Source organism: Camarhynchus parvulus, chromosome 12 (assembly GCF_901933205.1).
Source record: "Camarhynchus parvulus chromosome 12, STF_HiC, whole genome shotgun sequence".
Lineage (NCBI taxonomy): Eukaryota > Metazoa > Chordata > Aves > Passeriformes > Thraupidae > Camarhynchus > Camarhynchus parvulus.
In genome coordinates, this window is record NC_044582.1 from 1,557,588 (window position 1) to 1,577,327 (window position 19,740).

General features: G+C 41.3%; 1 protein-coding gene across 1 annotated transcript in view; it reads right to left on the minus strand.

Moving 5' to 3' along the window:
- Window positions 1-296: 296 nt before the first annotated feature.
- Window positions 297-19,740, minus strand: part of SYN2 (synapsin II) — a 187,686-nt gene continuing 168,242 nt past the window's right edge. Inside the window, 3 exon segments of the mRNA XM_030956650.1 lie at window positions 297-1,308; window positions 4,631-4,892; window positions 8,607-8,667. Of these exon segments, the coding sequence (XP_030812510.1) occupies window positions 1,173-1,308; window positions 4,631-4,892; window positions 8,607-8,667 (459 nt within the window). The 3' untranslated portion in view covers window positions 297-1,172.

Consider the following 19,740-nt stretch of genomic DNA (forward strand, 5'->3'; position numbering starts at 1 on the left):
TTCCTCTGTTAGCACTGTTTCCTGGCAAGGATTGCAAGTAATTAATGATAAGAGATTCAGAATGACATGAAAATCAGTTGGAAATTGGTAATCTAGAGATTACTAACAAGCTTCTTCAGTTTGACTCAGATAACTTCTGTTAAAATCTGCTGCTACTGCCTCAAAGTCTGGGATCAATTCTGTTTGCACAAGTCACAAAAAAAAAATTTTAAACCACACAAGTCAGTAGAAAATGTAAATGTGATTCCTACAATTTATAGGGGTTTTTTTATAATGCTGATTCAACAAAGGAATTAATTGTGATAGTTTATTTTCTTACAGCTGTAGTTTGTGTCCAAATATTTTATAATCATAAAGCTACCCTCTTGATATCAGTCAAAATAGACAATATATATTGATGTCTAAACAAGCTTTGTAGAAGACATTTTTTTTAAATCAGGCATGGGACTTTACATTTATTAGAAGGTGTTCACAAAAATAAGGGTAACATCATGCATATTCTTTGCAACTAAACCCAGTTATGGTTACAGTCTGGAAATAAATTCTTTAAATAGACATATGGCGATACAGTAGTACATATACACTCTATTTATGACATTTAGTGTACTGATTAACTCCCAGCAATACATCAGAAGTCCACAACCAGCTGATGGAGGGATTGGATAAGGAGGAAGAAACTGCTTCAAATTCTCACATTATTTATGTGGCTCGACAAGAATGTCAGTGTGAATGGCCTCCCGAGTCTGGGAGGCAAGAACAAGTCAAGACTATACTTCTGCAGTACAAAACATTTACACACGAAATACACATGCATTGCAATGCATTGGGGATGGGCAAAGCCAGGAGAAACCCCTTCCCCAGTGCTTTATTAACACAATTCTACAAAGGAGTCTCAAATAGGATTATATACTTCAGTCACAGTAAGGCCACAAAATTACAATGGATAAGGACCTCGGAATCAGACATTCTGTGGGAGCAATGGAACCCTTCCTTCTTTGCAGAGCTTTCCGCGTGTTCCTGCGTGGCATCTCCCCCACCAAAGTCCTCCTGCGATTGATTTGTGTTTCTGGAGGTTGGACATATTGCTTGGTACAACAGTGAGCACAGAAGAGAAGGGTGCTGGCACAGGGAGAACAAAACCTATGGGACATTCAGACTCTACACGAAGCTGGCTAATCAGAGAACAGACTGGCAAAGGATTTCCTCAGGTTCCGGATGGTCTCGGCTTTGGCCTCGTCCTCGTTCACGGACGACCTGAAGAAGGAGGACTCTGTGAAGCTGAAGGCGTTGGTCAAGGACTGAGACTTGCTGCAAGACACAAACACAACAATTCTGCATGGTCATGCTGTCCCCCAGCCTCCACCCCCCAGCACTTGGATCAGAGGAGGGGAAATTCAGAGAAAATCACAGAAATTCCCACTGGAATTCCCTCCACAGCATCCCATGGGATAACTGGGTGCACACCAAGTGGAACCACAACCCCTTGGAGAAGCCAGACCAAACAGACAATCCAAGATCCAACATATTTTTCCCTTGGATTTGTCCCTGAGGCTGGACAAAAATTGGCTTTCATTCATTTTTGTTATGTCCCCCACAATTCTGCACCCCTGACTTGAGAGTAAGGCTTGAGGATAACAATTCCTTCAAGGAACACAATGGTGTTTTATTTTCCTTTTACAGATCTGAATTGGATGGTGCAAATTAGAGCCTTGAGGAAAATGTGGGCCTGGCTACCAAATCCAAATCACAACCCAAGAGGATTGATAAAAAGTTGTGTTTTGGCGAGGCTGCAAATGATTGTGCACAGAGAAAAATTAGGTATTTTTTACAAGAGTTTGAATCCTAAACTGTAATGTGCTCTCCCTGTGTCTAGATGTATTGAACATTAGAGCCTTGATACAGGCTTAAAAGCATTTTATATTTTTGAAAAAACACCCCAACTCAGATATATTTTTCTTTTCTATAGGCAGTGCCTGGCAATGCTATTTCATTCTTAGTTCTGTCATGTAACTCCTGTGTAAGTTCCCATAAGCATGAAAAACATTGCAAGGAAAACAAGGAGGAAAATAGCTGTAGTCTAAAACTTTAACTCATGACTTGTCAGATAAAATAACATCTGAAAAAGAGGCTTGAATTGAAATAGAAGACATTAATGAGTTATCAGCTTTTTACAAAGACATCCCTACATGGGTAAAACGAGTTACCTGATTTCATTTTTATCTCAGTACAATAGATTTCAGTTTTGGCTCTGGTAAAACTGAAGCACTTTCCTTATTCAGATTGTCTCAGACTGCTCATGGTTTGCAGCTCCTCTCCTTCTAAACTAATAATGTACAGCAAACAGTGCTGCAGGCGTTTTAGGTTTTTCATAAATTATAGTTGTGCTAATGAGAATAGACTGATAAATGTTTGTTTGTACTCACTGAAAGAGGGAGGGTGGGAAGCAGCACTTGACTTGATTAGTAACACAATAAGTAGCCTAATTAAATATTTATTCACAGATTAATAACATGTACATACAGGTTAGGCAACAGCATGTGGGTGAATACAAAGCATACACATGCAAATAGAGTTAATCCTACAGGCAGGAGATCTGAGCCTTGGTGTGGACCTAAAACTGCTTCTGAAAGCTAGAAAGCTGCTCTTATTATGGCTTGCATCTTAAAACCTTTCATTTCTCCTTTGTTATTTTATTTTAAAGAGAGACTCTTCCATTTGGAGAAGAGGAAAATGAATCTAGATGTGAACAAAAAGCTTAGAGGAGAAAGCTGGGAAGCAGCATGTGGCAGAGCCCTGCTGTAACTGTTCTTAGCTGCTTTTCTTCAACCTCAGAAGTTAAGTTTCAAACTATAAACTGATTTCCATCTTGCTTTAAAAAAAATCCGCCTCTCTAATCTCTATCATCTGAAATGATGGAGGAATCAATTTGAGGTTTATGATCAGAAAACAGAATAAAAAATACATTGTGCCAGGGAGGCAAGGGAAATACTGTCTCTTTGCACAATATTGTCATCCAGCACGTCTCTGGCGCTGAGCTGGGCTCAGGGAGGACCTGGGGTTGTTTCCCACTGGTGCTAGCACAGGAGTGGGTGGAACAAGGGGATCTGTGTTCCTGGGAGGAAGCAAAGCCTCTGTGCAGCTCTTTGTACATCCCAGACTGAGGAGATGTGTCTGAGACTCTCCTGGCAATGCTTGTGTCAGGGCTGCTGTCCTGGAAAACTGCAAAGCTCTGCTGGTGCTTCCCTGGGGTTTCTGTTGGCTGCCTTTGAGCTCTGAGGGGGGATTTTTCCATATTCCTTACTGGGTATAAATCAGTAAGGAACCTTCCAGAAGTGGGACAACCACTTTTTCTTTTTTTTTTTTTTTTTTTGAGTTTTGTGCAGCCTTTTCTGGGCAGAGCTTGAGCACAACCAAGGGCAGCAGAGAGAACCAATTTGGCAGCCACTGTCCAACATGACCCAGCCTGGACTGCGCCTTTGGAAACAAGATCTGTTGTCTCAGTGACTGCAAGGTTAAAAGTTGAAGCAGATAAGACTTCCTCTTGGAGCACAGGCTGACAGCACACCCAGCCCGTGAGTCAGTGGCACCAAAAGGAGGAAACAAAGACCAGAAAGATGATGGGCTTTCAGACCTGGCCAGGGCAGAAATTGCACAATGGGCAGATTAAATTTTGCACGGTGCTCAGGATAAAATTAATGCTAGCAGTTTACCTTACTCCATTAACAGAGATTAAGCTTTTTGAGCTGTTTAATCTCATTTTAAGTTTGGGACTAGAACTAATGCTAGCAGCTTACTTTACTCCATTACCAGGGACCAAAATCTTGTTTTAAACTTGGGACTAGAACTAATGCTAGCAGCTTACTTTACTCCATTACCAGGGACTAAAATCTTGTTTTAAACTTGGGACTAGAACTAATGCTAGCAGCTTTACTCCATTACCAGAGACTGTTTTTTGAGCTATTTAGCCTTGTTTTAAACTTGGGACTAGAACTAGCACTAGCAGCTTTACTCCATTACCAGGGATTAAGTTTTTGAACTATTTAGCCTTGTTTTAAACTTGGGACTAGAACTAATGCTATCAGCTTACCTTATTCCATTACCAAATATTAAGATTTTTGAGCTATTTATCTTCATTTTAAACCTGGGACTAGAACTAATGCTAGTGGCTTACTTTACTCTATGACCAGGGTCTAAGCTTTTTAAACTATTTAACCTTGTTTTAAACTTGGGACTAGAACTAACACTAAAGGCTTAGTTTACTCCATTACCAGGGACTAAAACCTCATTTTAAACTTGGGACTAGAACTAATGCTAGTTTACTCCATTACCAGAGATTAAGCTTTTTGGGCTATTTCACCTTGTTTTAAAACTTGGGACTAGAACTAATGCTACCTTACTTTACTCCATTACCAGGGACTAAAACCTCCTTTTAAACTTGGGACTAGAACGAACACTAATGGCTTACTTGACTCCATTACCAGAGATTAAGCTTTTTGAGCTATTTAACCACCTTTTAAACTTGGGAACAACACGTTCATTTCCCCCCTGGCTGTCAGAGCATGCCCCCAACCCCAGTTCGACAGAATCCATGCCATGAGGAGAGAAGAAGACCGGATAAAGCGACTCTTACTTAAGCTGCGGATGCGACTGAGGCTTCTGCTGTGGCGCAGGCTGTGGCTCTGGCTGGGGCTGTGGCTGTGGCTCTGCTTCCTTTGATAACCTGGAGCTGGGAGGACCTTGGGCCTGGGGCCGAGGCTGCTGGGTGGTGGGTCCGGGCGGGCGCTGGGGCTGCGAGGCTGCGGGCTTCGCTGCCTGCCCCGCGGGGAACACGCGCTGGGGCTGCAATGGCTCCTGGCTTTGGGATTGCATTCCTTGGGGTTGCACTGGGCCCCCTAGGTTCAGTACAAGAAAAACTTCATAATGTTATAGTTGCAAAGAGGCCTTACTTAGAACTTCAACACTTTAAAATCATCCTCTCCAACGTGATTAACTCTACTTTCGAGGCAAAAGTCTACTCGCGTGTGCTCGCGTGGAGGCAAGAGCACTGCTCACGCTCATGAGGAACTTGCTTGGAGCCCCCCATGAATCAGCCTTAAAACTGCTAAATAGCACCCCATTTATCCCAGGCACTGACTTCAAACCAAATCAATGGAGGTACACCCAGAACAGTTTTGGCCCAAGTCAAGGAGAGGCTGTGGGGTAACTGAACATGGTAGTAATATCTAATTCAGCAAGACATTCACTATTTTCTGTGTAGTTATTGCAGATATTTTCTTCCTCCAAAGTCTTAAAATCATTTCTGTAATATTCCTCTTAGATTCACTCTTACAGCAGTAAAACACTCTCATTTTCTGGCTGGTTGAAAGTATTTTCATAACTTACTTAACCCCTTAGTGAGATATGTCAAGAATGTTACAAGAAACACAAGAAAGTCACTACAAATTCTTTACCAGGAAGGCACTTCACTGGCAAACTACTGCATGAAGTGGGAAACCACAAGGTGCAGGAGAGACTCAGGCTGTGAAACCCACGGCTGGAAGATGCTACAGTATCATCCAGTGGGGTTTTTTCTGCTTTCTGGCTGAAATAATGCTGTGCCAGACATCAGAGCTTGCTCTTTTATCTCAGCTCCCAGGTCTGACTGGGGTTCTCTGGACTGATGGCTATTGTAACTGAATTTTAACCCTCGCATATGAAAATGCACTCAGGACATCTGACTTGAGGGGAGAAAGGATGGGATGACATTCTGAGTATTTGTTTGTACAGTGCTTCACTCAGGATAAGAGCTGTTGTAAATACCACAGAACACAACTGAGCTAGACCTTCTTGGAATTTTTAGTCTTGCGTAGATATTTAGTGCAAGTAAAACCCTTAATCTGCTCAAGTCTCTCAAAGCAGACCATCATATCTAGACGTACTGCTGCAATACATTATTTTTTTGTTGTTGTTTTTAAATTGCTTTTACAGTTAACTTTCCCCTTACTACATGAATTCCAGTGTGTGTGTGTGAGGACAGCACGTGCTGATGCCTCAGTGAGTTTTAACACAATTGTAGCTGTGTGTTGTGGTGCAGAAAGATAAATAGCATGTACTGAATGTTAAGGAATGTGCCTTCATTGTTTATTAATTTGAACCCCTTTTGTAGGAAATATTTGAAGGTGATAACATGGTCTTGCAACATCTTAATAAGGAGCCTTTTCTTATTAGTCTCCTTTCACTCAATATTGAAAACCAGAAAAGGTTTCTTTCCCCCACTTGTACGTACAGGCTTGAATGCCAGAAACTTTACACTGAAGACAGATATAACTTTCTTTTATTGCACATTAAGCTGTACAAGAGATTTCACATAAAAGATATACTGCTGTCACATTTCCAGCGTTTGCTCACTTTCTTGCAGCTGGGTTGTACAAAAGGCAACAATCATGAAAGAAACTTTTACCAAAAATAACTCAACAGAACTGAACATTAAGCCTACACTGTAAAACATCTGTTCCCTGTTACCCACAATATTGCACCTAAGCATGCTGACATGCAGAGAGACATCTTGGCTTGTTTCTTGGCTGTGGGATGTAGGAATTGTGTGTGCCCCTGTGAATCCTTCCCAGGGAACAGGCTGGAATCCTGTCTGAGACACCCAGGTCTTCCACACACACACACACACACACACCACACAAATGTCCTGTGAAAAGCACTTGTGAATACTGGCACTACTCCATGCAAAAAATACCAACTGCTTGCAAGGAAAATCAGTCATCAGATTCAGTTCTCCACCCCAGGGCAGTATGGTTTGTTCTCTTTTAGGGTATCTGGAGGAAAGGATTTGTGAACCTGATTTCTGGGTGGGTTTCCTTGAACATAGAACAAAATAGCCAATGCCATCGTTGGAACGATCACTGACCCAGACAAATGCTGATCACTAAAGCAAAATATTCATGTAATTTACTGATAGGTAGTAAACAGTAGCACTTACCACAAACATTTAAATAGCTAATAATGCATACCTTATTTCTCATCTCACCAGCCAGCTCGTACAAATAAAAGAAACACTAAGAATGATGAGACTCACTGATAACTTTTTCCAGTGTTTGTAGGGAAAACAGACGTAGAACATCAGGCTGTTTTCCCTTTAAACATAATTGTTTGCACTAAACTAATGGCCACTACTCATCTTTGTACATATTCAAGATGAAAATTATAGTTTTGTGGCTCGCTTGCAACTCAGCTTTCTGGTATGCCAGCAGCGTGCAGCTTGTGATTCTAGGCTAGATTTCTCCCAACAGATTAGCTGCCTGCCTGTGGAGCTCTCATAGCACTGCTTATGTAAAAATCACAAAGAATTTACCTACAGAAAATCTAGCAGTTGTCAGGCACCTCAAATCCTTTTGCATGTTTGATGTCAAGCAGTTCTTAGAAACCCTATTTATGTGGATAATGTCGGGACTGGATTTTCTTTACAGCTCTCTGGAAACTTGCAGGTGTAAAATAGGAGACCTGAGTTGGTAAAGAAAACCACTGACATTTTTTGCCTTGCATTTTCTAACCCAGGATCCTCAGCTGGTTAAAGGTACCTTGGTCTGCCATCCCCTCACTTCTCAGTATTTGCAATGAAATGAGCTCTTACAGGAAGTTTAACAGTCCTTGAGGTACTTCTCACCAAATAACCTGGGATTTAAATCTTAGGTAAGTATAAGATTTTTTGAAAGTATTTGCATTAGTTTTCGTTAAAAATCTCCATAGATTACTAATTCAGAATGACAACAAAAGGTACTACTTAATTGAAACAGGATACATTAAATACTCACACTTTCACTGAGATATTGCACATAGGTGGCCCATTTACATAGCTTTGTAGCTAATAATTTAATGCAGAATTACTAAAAATATGAATACCAGTATGTAAAATAGAAGATATTTTAAATATTCCTTGGGAAGAACTGTATTTTATGGAGTCACCAAAATAGCAGACTTCCACTCGCATAGAAGTAAAACTCAAAGGTTAATAAACTTTATAAAATTATAAATAAAAAGCCTCACTAGCAAATCCTAATCTAGACTTTAAAAATATATCTGGATCACCTACCTATTGGTCATGCACACGCACGGAAAAATAAAGGCTATGAGTACAGTGTGCACACACTCACAGAGTAAGCGAAGGGACGGGGGGCTTGCACCTCGGGGGGATTGTACTGAACAATATCAAATACTCCAAAAATACTGTCTAACCATCCAGGGTGTACATGGCACTGGGCTCTAGAGAGGCACATTCTTTGTACACTGTTGACAGCAGCCCTGCAATCACGAGTTTACAGAGGAAGGTTGGAAAGCATTACACGCACAGACAGGAACAAGGAAACAACCAGACGGGAGAGTTGACACTGCATAGAAAAAACACAGTCCAGGTCAGCACTGAAACAATGGCAAACTGAACAAAACTGGGATGCTTGCATTCAGATTGTTTGTTTCTCTGATTTCAATTGGGTTTTGCTTTGTTTTTCACTTTTCATTTTTGCTTTAACCCTCGCTTTTGGTCTCAGTTATCTAAGTAGCCTGGACTTGTTTTGGTCCTACTGCAACGCCATTACAGTCGAGAATGTACTGTAAACAACCTTGAGGTGGTGGTCGCTGAGGTGGGACTTTGTTTGGCTCTGGCTCCTTTAGTGATCCACTCTGGAAAATACATTTGAAAACAGAAGAGAAAAAAAAAAAATTAGAGTAGCTCGGTTCCAATTTTCCACTAATTTGTCTTTATTTTCATTAGAAAACTCTTTATTGGTGGGGCTGAACATATACTTTAAATTTATTCCAGATACCACTTTTTAATTTAGCTGCTGCCTGACATGATATATGAATCCTGGGTTGGTCCAAGGCTGAACTCTTATAAAAACTGTTTTCCCTGTGCAGCATGTGATCAGGATGCAGGGAGTGCCTTCCCAACCTTACCTCCATCTGGGGAAGGACTTTCTCCTCAGTTCCCAGCACCAGCAACCATTTTTTTGTATTTCAATGCATCTGCTCTCTCTCTCTCTTTTTTTTTTTTAGGACAGACTGAATAGGAAATGGATTTCAAAAGATACCTTTGTGTAATTTAAGAAATAATTGATTGTTAATTATGTTCACTTGTATCCAGAAGCGTTTGCACAGCAGGAGTTTTGCCAGTGATAGTTTCACTTTGATTTGCTGGCTGTAATTGGGGAGGGAGGTGGGCTGCTCCAGCTTCACTGTTTTGCTAAGCAAAATGAAAGAAGAAAGCAAAAACCACAGACAAATAATAAAAATAATTGAAATGACTTCATGCTTCTCCATCTGACATGCTATTAGAAACACATGTGATACTTCACATTTCCAAACAGGAGGTTGATTTGGCAGCATCCTTTTCACATGGATACTTGTGAAAGGAAAAGATGGGCCTGAACCAAAACCTTGGAGCAGAACACCCTCTGGGAACAGGAGTATTTGAATCCAAACTTTGTCTTAGGCCCATCTCTAACATTTTGAAACATGAAAGATGTTAAATCATTGTAGATAATAGCTTAGGATTTTTTTTAAGGATCCAGAAATCAAATTGCCATCTGTCAAGAGGAAAAAAATGCAGAATTTATTAAAGAGCAAATGCAAAATCAATTAAACGTGTTTCTTGCAGAGCTTACTGGGTTTTTTTTCTGATAGATTTGTATTTGATCCCGCTCCTAGTACTTTATTTACAGAATAAATCTTGCTCCTGGTGCTCTGAATTGCTGCCCAGCAATGCAGCTGTTGAGTTCTAAATGGCACAAAAGCCCTCCAGCGCATGCAGCTGCTGCAAGCTGCTGTGTCTGCTTTAGCTGCATAAATAAAAGGACACAGGGCAGCTCCAAAACTCTCATTATTCAGCATGACCAACCTGCAGGAGCCCAAATGAGGAGTGAAAATGATCCTCACAAACTGTGCCCCTTGATTTACCTGACCCAGTTCCACAGTGCCTGCTGAGCATCACTGAAGGGTGAGGATATGTAGAAAATAAGAAAATTTTGTAAGGAAAGATAAAGCCACCAGAAAATGTCCCAGTGCTTTAGTGTGGGTTGGAGTGCTCTCTTTCTGTCTCCCTCCTTGCTGTGACGTTCAGAGCTGCTGCAGGAGCTGCTGGGCTGCCCTGGGCAGAGTGCTGGGGGTAGCACTCCCTGCAGCCTCTGCCTGGGCACCAGGAGCTCGCTGGGGGGAGCAGGGCACCAGCCCAGGGGGGAAGCTGAAAGCAGCCCTGGAGGAGCAGCTCCTGCCTGTCCCAGGGCTGGGATGCTCTGGGCACCCCTCACTCTGCTGCTGGGCACCGGGATGTGCACAGAGCTCTGGGAGGGAAACCACCAGGACTGAGCTGCAGGAACTCCAAGGGTTTCTTCCTGGAGTCCCACACAGCCCACGTGAGTTTGTTAGAAAGCACACCCCAGGTTTAATAATTGTGATTGCCATGATTGGCAGGCGATGGGCTCCCTACCCTTCCCAAGGGCCACAGCCCAGCCTGGGGCTCTGCAGTGGCGCAGGGTGCCCATGGAGGATATGGGTGTTATCCTTTTTCCACTGTGCAGGTAAAACTGGTGTTGGATTTAGAAACACAGGCTGGCAGCTGAAATCACATGCACTGTGATGTTGGAAGAGCACTGCAGGGCCCCTGTCTGCCCCGTGCCCCGAGGCTGGAGCAGCTCTGCCATTTGTTCTGGCTCTGAAACCTCTCAGGTTCTATCACACAACTGCACTGCCTTGACACGGCCCCAGCAGCCCTTACGCAATCTGCATATCTCTCATCTCGCAAAGAAATTATTTTATCCCAAACCAAGCTTTCAATAAACATTGTAGGAGCTCCCTCAGCTCTCCCTCTGCAGTGCTTTCTTTGCTGAAGTGTATTTCCCCCTCCCCAGTCACTGACTGCAGCTGTCCTGATTTTACCACCCACACATCCTTTATTTTTTATTTATTTTTTTTTTCACCAGATATCACCTGGTGCTTCCAGGAACCTCACCCACACTCCAGGCCAATCACATGGGTATATTACTTTGGCTAATTAGCCAACCCACCCAGGCTGACCCAAAAAGTCTAATTAGCATTACATTCCTAACTGAGAATTCTTACTCATGGTTTTTCAATGGTCTGTAGTAATCCAGCCCTTTCCAAGAGCCTTCCTCTCAGACAGTCAGAACCTTGATAGGTGATATTAAAGGCAGGCTTTGAACCAGCCTTGTTTGCTGCCCTGAGCCAAGGCCTTTCATAAAATCCAGGCTCCTTCTGGAACACCAGTTGCTGGCAGATGAGCTGCAGACTGCTCTTCTCACCTCTGCAAGGTGCTGCCAGAGCAGCTGTGGGAGCTCCTCTCTGAGCAGAGGTGCTGGACCAGACCTGTCCTGCTCATGCATTCACTCCTCTTGCTGATTTTCTGTTTTCCTTTGCTGCCCAGCCTCCACATTCACCCCCCCGCCCCCGCCAACTTCTTGTAGCACAAACATGGTTTGGAATAAAACTGCTCTGCAGGCAGGCTGGCTTCGAACACTGCAGGGAGAAAGGGTTAAATGCAGGATTTGGGGTTCAAAAATTGCAGGAATCAAGGGTTAAATGCAGGATTTTGGGTTCAAAAATTGCAGGAATCAAGGGTTAAATGCAGGATTTTGTCATGGAAAATGGCCTTGCACAGGTCCTCATTTGGATACTCAGGGCTAAAGAGCAGAATCAGGGGTACAGGAATGTGTTTGGGGTGATTTAGGGCAGAATCAGAAGTGGTTTTGGGATGGTTTAGGAACTAAAAAGCAGAATCATGGTGCAGGAGTGTTTTTGGGATGGTTTGGGGCAGAATCAGTAGTGCAGGAGTGTGCCTGGGATGGTTTAGGAGCTGAAGAGCAGAATCACTGGCACAGAGTGTCTTTGGGATGGTTTAGAGCAGAATCAGTGGTGCAGGAGTGTGTCTGGGATGGTTTGGAGCAGAATCAGTGGTGCAGGAGTGTGTCTGGGATGGTTTGGAGCAGAATCAGTGGTGCAGGAGTGTGTCTGGGATGGTTTGGAGCAGAATCAGTGGTGTAGGAGTGTGCCTGGGATGGTTTAGGAGCTGAAGAGCAGAATCACTGGTACAGAGGGTCTTTGGGATGGTTTAGAGCAGAATCGGGGTACAGGAGTGTCTTTGGGATGGTTTAGGATTACCTGAGTGAAGTGTGATGGCTGATGGCACGAGGAGCCCCTTTGGTTTTCATTTTGTGGAACACAATTTCCAAATCCCACCCAAATTCCCAAGGAGAAGGGGTCGCTGCAGTTGACAGGAACATTCTGTGGGGCTGCCTAAGGGGGCTCTCCTGCTCCCAGGGGTTTGCTGTTTATATAACTGCCCCCCAAAATACAGCTTTGCTTGGGGAAGCCTCCGTGAATGCTGCAAATCCACTCCGGGGATTTCTCAGCTCTGGGTAGAACAAGTGAGGATTTGGCTGCATTATGACCTTTAGGAACATTGGCTAATTACAGCCAGAGCACAAACCCCACTAATTATCCAGAATGTAAATATCTCTAGATGTCCCTGTGGCACTTCCTTCCTTTCCACACTTACCTGAAACTGTCTCCTTAGAGTTTTAGGGGTAGAACTGACAGAAAGAGCTGTTTATTCTTCAAATAAGTTACATTAGGGTTTGATCAAGGCATTACTTCTTTTTCTACCTTTATATAAATGCAGATTGGATTCACAGACACTTGAATTTTGAACAGCCTGAAGAATGTTGAAATGGGTGGGAGCAAAAGCAGCAACTTGGCAGGGAAATAGCCCTTGGGCAAAAGAGATGCTAAACAGAGTCCCAGCAAAAATTGATTTTGATTTGGCTGAGGTTGAAGACTTTGTGAACTGTACTTGGAGCACGTAGAGTTGTTTTTGGGTCTCGTTTGGTTTTCTTTGTAATGCAAGGACAGGAGCTTTTCATAGGTATTTCAATATTTGAGGGGAAAGCCATGTTTTTCAGGTCAAGAAGGAGCGAGGGATCAATTGAGAGTTGCTAAAAGATGAGCTGAGTTAGAGCTCATAAAGGAACAGGAATAAATAGTAAAACATTTAAGTAAAAAGAGAACTAAGAGAAAATGCGATTGCTGAGGAGAGAGGTCACTGAGAGAGTTTAAGTGGAGGGTAAATAGTAAATGAGTGTTTGGAGTGTTATAGATGATGATAAACACGGGAGGAAGGGCAAGATGGCAGGTGGGATAGAAGCTAAAAATGAGATGCAGGTAAAAATGAAACCTTCTTCATCTCAGGAATGAAAACCAGCTGACTCATGAAATACAGAATTCCATAGCAGGTTTCGAAAAATTGGGAATGGCCAAGTTACACTGGAGAAGGTAAAGCACTAATACTGCATTGAGGGTAAGGAATACTGCTGAGGAAAGAAACAGCTATTGGACAAAAAATACTGGGAAGGACATTAGTGGGATGCAGAACTCAAATAGATTATTAATTAATTAAGATGGCACCAAAAAATAGGTGTGTGCTACTAAAACCTGTAGATGATGCAGGGCTGGAAGACTGTGGGGCCAAAATATCCTAAAGGAAGAATGAAATTGATCAGTGGAGCTAAAAAAAAAATTAATAATAATTTTAATAATAATATAATTACCTAAAATAATATAGAATGTATATTATATTATATTATATTATATTATATTATATTATATTATATTATATTATATTATATTATATTATATTATATTATATTATATTATATTATATTATATTATATTATATTATATTATATTATATTATATTATATTATCTGTTATATTATATTCTTTAAATATAATATAATATAATATAATATAATATAATATAATATAATATAATATAATATAATATAATATAATATAATATAATATAATATAATATAATATAATATAATATAATATAATATAATATTTCACAATATTATACATTACATTATATTATTTATATTATAAAATATACAAAATAATGTAATTATGTTAATAATATAATTATTAGTATAACTATGGTATTATAAAAATATAACATATAATTTTAATTGTGCTTTCTTCTATAATAAGAAATAAATCTGTCACAAAGGCAGAGCTCACTCACTAACTGAAATCTAATGGGAACAATTTGTGAGAGGTGTTTTAAAAACTTTCATTCCATTTTCAGTCTCATGAGAAGGGTGAGACAATACAGATGGTATAATTCACACTATCACAATCAGAAGCTGAATATTTCTTAATTACAAAACACAATAAGGGTTTCTTGGTTTGTTAGCTTTTTGGTACACTATGCTCTAGATACTTTAAAGCTAATAATCTAAAATTACTCCTTGTAGGTCCTACTACACTACATCTTTCACAGTTCTATTTCTCTATCTAGTCTTATTTACAAAACCATCCTTTAAAACTTTTTTTTCTAACTCTATTTCTCTTTCAACAAATCTGTCTTATTCTAGAGCATTTCTAAGTCAACATTTCTTATCTCAGAGTTTACATATAAATACATACTATGTAAGCCTTCTGTCAAGCCCTGAAAACTCTCTACAAATCCATTTCCCACAATAAAGATTCTGCTGTTTGCTGGTTTTTATATTCCCTGTGGACTGACAGAAACAGCTACAATGGAGAGATGAGATTTTAAAAATCCACCTTCCTGTTGCCTGTGCAAGGGGGGCAGCAAGAGGAGAGTTCTTTCCTGCTTTCTACACAATTTTGGAGTGCCCTGTCCAGCCTTGCCCTTCTGCACTGAGGGAATCTGTGTGCAAAACACACTCAGCAAAAACGGGGCCAGCCTGGGGTTGCTTTGTGCTGAAGTTGTGATAAAGAATTCAAAAACTTCGAGCAGCTTTTGCTGTTGCCCAACCAAGTCTCCAAAGAAGCTCTGCAAAACCTGTCAGGGTCTTCCCCTGGGTGGGTAGGAAATGGCTGCTCAGAGCAGAAAACAAGCTCAACAGTGGGAATTTTACTTGGAATAGTGTTTAAAAAATGCACTGAAAAGGGCTTTTTTATTAAAAAATTAATTAAAGAGTATTCTAACTTGGATTTTACAGACTGCTTTCCATTGCTAGACAAGTAATTACTTCCCTTCAATAGCTTCCTTCTTGAATCGGTCTTAAAAATCATAAAATCATAGAATGCTTTAGGTTGGAAGGGACTTTCAAGATCTTTTTTTTTTTCCAAAATAATATTTTTTTTCTCCACCTGGGCAGGGATGCTCCCAGCAGGGCAGGTGGCTCAGGGCAGGTGAGCACCCAGCAGGAGCTCAGTGCTGTTCTCATGGACACTCCAGCGTTTTCCTGAGATACTGGAACAGCTCAGTTCCCACTGTCCCTTCCAGCCCTATTTTCTGCTATTCTGCTGAACAAAAAATAACCCCATCTCTCAGTTTGATGAGGTTTCTAAAGAAACTTCTCAGGGAAAATGCATTTCTGAAGTGCCATCAGCTATGGAAGCTTTCTGCTTCCTTCCACAGCCAGGCAATAATTGCAATGGACAAGGATGCTTTTGGAATTTCATCTTCAGCTCTTTCACTGCTTGAAGAAATCCGATTTCCACTTGTGCTTTTGCAGCAGGGGACACTGAAACCACGCAGTGGCACAGCAGCTTTCAGGCAGCTCTTTCCAGGAGAAGACAAAACCAGGGAGGGAATTTGGGATGGCAGCGAGCTCCCCCGTGTGCTGACACTGGGTGTGAAGGGAGCTTGGAGCAGGGGAACAGCTCCAAAACATGGAAACGCAGAAAAAAGGCTCCAGGAGATGCAGGAGAACATCCTGGGACTGGCAAGGAGGATTTCTCTCACCTTTCCCAGTGTACAGAGGAACCTCCCTATTCTCAGTGGGTCAGGTGGGGCTGGAAGTGCCAAAATCCTGTGCTGAGGGCTGGAGTTGTAGGGAAGTTTTGACCCCTGAGCCCAGGGTGATGCTGTGCTGTGTCTGCTCCTCCAGTTTTAACAAAAAGAAGGGTAATTTTATGGCTGTTTTGAAATATGGGATGGCAAGAGATCCTTGCATGAACAGGAGGAGCTTAAAGGATGCAGAAGTTCACCTTGCAGAGATCCATCACTACTGGATCCACTCAGAGCTGAAGTTTATCCTTGGAAATGAGTTTGGAAAAAAAGATGCTGGAGCAGCCTCAAGCCCAGTCTGAGAACCCCCATTTTGTGTTTTTAGGGTCACAGTGGAGTGGGAAGGGGCACTGAAAAGAGGCACTGGGAGAGACAGCTGAGCTGTCCCTAAATAAAGTGAATTTCAGGGCTCTGGTGAGAACCAAACCCAACAACCATCCACAGCTCCTCTTCTCACTCCTCATGGTGCTGCTGCTGCCCTCAAACACCCACAGGAGCTCTGGGGGCTGCTCTGAGCTCTGAAAAGTCTCTCCTAGAACTGAAAGACCCTGGAGGGGAATTTTGAAGCAGCTGAACACAAGTTTGCTCTGCTGGCAGCTCCACAAGTCCATCCCCACATTCCAGAGCTGGAAGTGTGTCTGTGTGCGAGGGCTGCTTATTTTTATTTTTTTTTCTACGGAAAAAATCAAGAAAAGTTGAAAATGAGATGCTCTGGCTTTGGATTCTTCCATAATTTCTCTTGGTGCTTCTCCTTGTTTAAAGATTTTGACACACATGGTCTTTATTGAAAATAAACCATGGCAGGGATTTCTGGGGAGAGGGGCAGAATTCCTGCAAGTTAAACAGGGAGAAAAGCCAAACCCCTCTGCTTAACTGGGTATGATCTAAAGGTCAGAGAAATCAAACAGAAAAGTCAAGTGGAGACAGGGAATGATAACAAAAAAAAAAAGTAGAGAGGAAACACCCACCACGTTGGGGAAAGGAAGGGAGACCAAGGAAAAGCCTCCAGAAAAAGGGAATTTGTGTTAGGTTCAGCTTAAATAAATAATCAGAGAGTAAAAATAGATGGAAAATAATATAAAATAACAATAAAAAACCCAACAAAGGATGTTGTGTTTGATAGTAATGACAGCACCAGGACAGAACAGAGGGGTCCAGCCTGGGCTGCCCTGTTTGTGTCTGTGGCAGCTTTTCCCTGCCCTGTGGCCATGGGCTCACTGCTGCCCTGGCTCTCTTCTGGAAAAGGATTGGCTTGGCTCTAGAATGGAATGAGGAGAATTCCTGCAGTTTCCAAAATAACACCTGTGGCACCAAAAAGCTGCTTCTCACAGAGGTTTACCAAGAACAGACAGGCCCCTCCATCGTGGTGGGCTCAGGGTTATTTTCAATCCCAAATATTTTATTTCTTCTTGAGGGGAGGGACCATGGAGCGCCAGAATTCCCAACACCACTGGCAGATTGGGAGATGATCAGGAGATCATCTGGCAGGAGGCAATAAAAAGTTAGGAAAAGCATCACTTTGTTGTGTGAATGAAGACAAAAAGAGATTATTCATGTTGTTATGTTTCAGAGAAATATGGGAAAGTATCAGCTGACTACAATAATTGTTTGGTTTCTCAATTTTACCAGTGCTTTGTGGCTTTCTGAAATAAAAAATCAGCACTAAGGCTGGAGCACTGGATCCTACAGACAACTGAGATCATCCAAATCCTCCTGGCCCTGAAGCCTGACCCTGTCAGGGGCTTTTTCCTTTGGCATTCTCTTCTAACCAGTGCTTTGTGAGCAAATTTTTATTTTGCCAAGCTTTTGATGGCTTTTCTGAAGAAATCATTTATTTTCCCAGGTACACTGCTGGTGATCGGCATTCAGTATAGAGTACTCAGAAATTAAAAAAATAAAAATCAGGGTACACCCAGAAAACTTTATTTAATTTCAACAAATTTCTGTTGATGTCAGTGGAAATTTTGACCAAATAACCCTAAACTTTTAATATATGACCTTTAGTGTATTTTTCTATAATCTTAAGGCCATCAGATGCCTTCAGAAGGGCACCCTTGGTTATTTCTTGGCACGTTGAACCAAGCTGAGCAGGATAACCATTATCAGTGTTCTGATTAAATCACCCTCCTTTTGTGCATACATTCACAGGTAAAATCCCTGAGTTTGTACAGATTTATCCCCAGCTATTTACCTGAGACTCAAACCCAGCTCTGAGCAGCTCCCTTGGCTCTCACTCCATCTGCTGGTGCAGGGGCTCAGGAAGGGTTTTAAACCAATTATTTCCACTTTTACCATCAATACAATTCCTGCTCAGTTATTTGTGTGTTGTGTCCTTATCAATATTAAAGTTTTTGGGGTTTATTTTCCAGCATGAACTTTGTGGTTTTGATACATTGCAATACCTGCATGTGGAGTTCAAATGCTTAAAATAAATCAAACTTTGTTAATGAAATAGGGACTGTTTTAAATACATGAACATCCCCCATGCAGCAGCTCCAGCTGGGTCCTGCCTCTCTTGGGCCTCTGTGCCTCACATGCAGAACCTGCCCTGAGCTGGGGTCTTGTTCAAAGGTGGACAAAATAACCTCAGTGTAGGAAAAAAAAACCTCCATCATTTTATACTTGTGATAAATAAATTTTACTCTGCCTCAAATGTGGCATTTTATAAGGTTGTGGTGAGCTCAGGCTCCTACTTGTTTATTTTCTGCTGCTTTCCTTAATTCCCTGGGTTTATATTGGGATCTAAAAGAGTAACAGCTGTTCTTTTATTTTTGCTAACATAAAAACTAAGGGTTTGAAACCCCCTTTTGATCAAAATAAGCACACAAAGATAAACATCGTGTGTGTGTATATAAACAAACACACACACATATATATACAGTTATTTATGTGCACATTAATGTAGCCAATTAAAACATATTCCATATTGAAATAATAATAAAAAAGAAAGAAATGCATTAGAGTAATATGATGAAAAATTTTGGAGTTTGGAGCATTTCAGCTTTGTAAAATAGATAGAAAAATAGATTTTTCATGTGATACAGCTTATGGAATAGGACATAATGCATTGTAATAATAAATAGTAGATTTATTCTGTTTATTCCCCAAGTCGTTTATTGCAGAAGAGAAGCCACAAGGTGTCGCTGGGATGCAAATAACCAAAATCCTGCAGTGAGGGGGCACCACCTCCAGCAAAACCGACAGTTTTCAGAATGGCTTTTGACTGAAATAACCTTTGGAATGTGTTGCATTTCAGGCTGTGTGATTTCTGTGCCTCAGCAATATTTTGCCTTGCTCTTTGTGAGTTTTGATGCCAAGGGTTTAGATTCTCTACCAATATATTTAGGAAGGCACCCACAAAAACTCTGTAAGTATTTTAATATGAAATGTAATTTATCTTACCAAGGATGAAAAGATAAATTACAATTTATCTTACCCATGATAATACCTACCTCACTTACCAATGTATCTTACCTATGATTTAAAAGGACTTTTATGGACAGTGGACTAATGCTGAATTCTCCATTTCCAAATAACTCCATGAGGGGATCCTTCCCAATTAAATGTGGTCCCTTCAGCTAAGACCAAAGCAAATAACTGCATTTTCTGGTCATCATAAAAACTTCAGTGACTGGAAGCAAATTGCTGCTCATCATAAAAAATTCCACTAAATCCAAGAGATGGAAGTGAAAGAACTGCGGCTGCTCCTATGGAAATGCAGGAACAGGGAGTTTGCTGATGGATTGATTTTCTCTCTGGAATTCACACTTTTGTTATTTACACTATGTCCACGTGTGGTTCAGTTTTCTCTCTGGCTATGGAACAATAAAACTGGATAAACTCCAGCATAGAAAGGGTCAGGGAATGGAGAATACACAGATTATAATTGGTTTATTAGCACTGTGCCGCTCCTTTCTCTGACA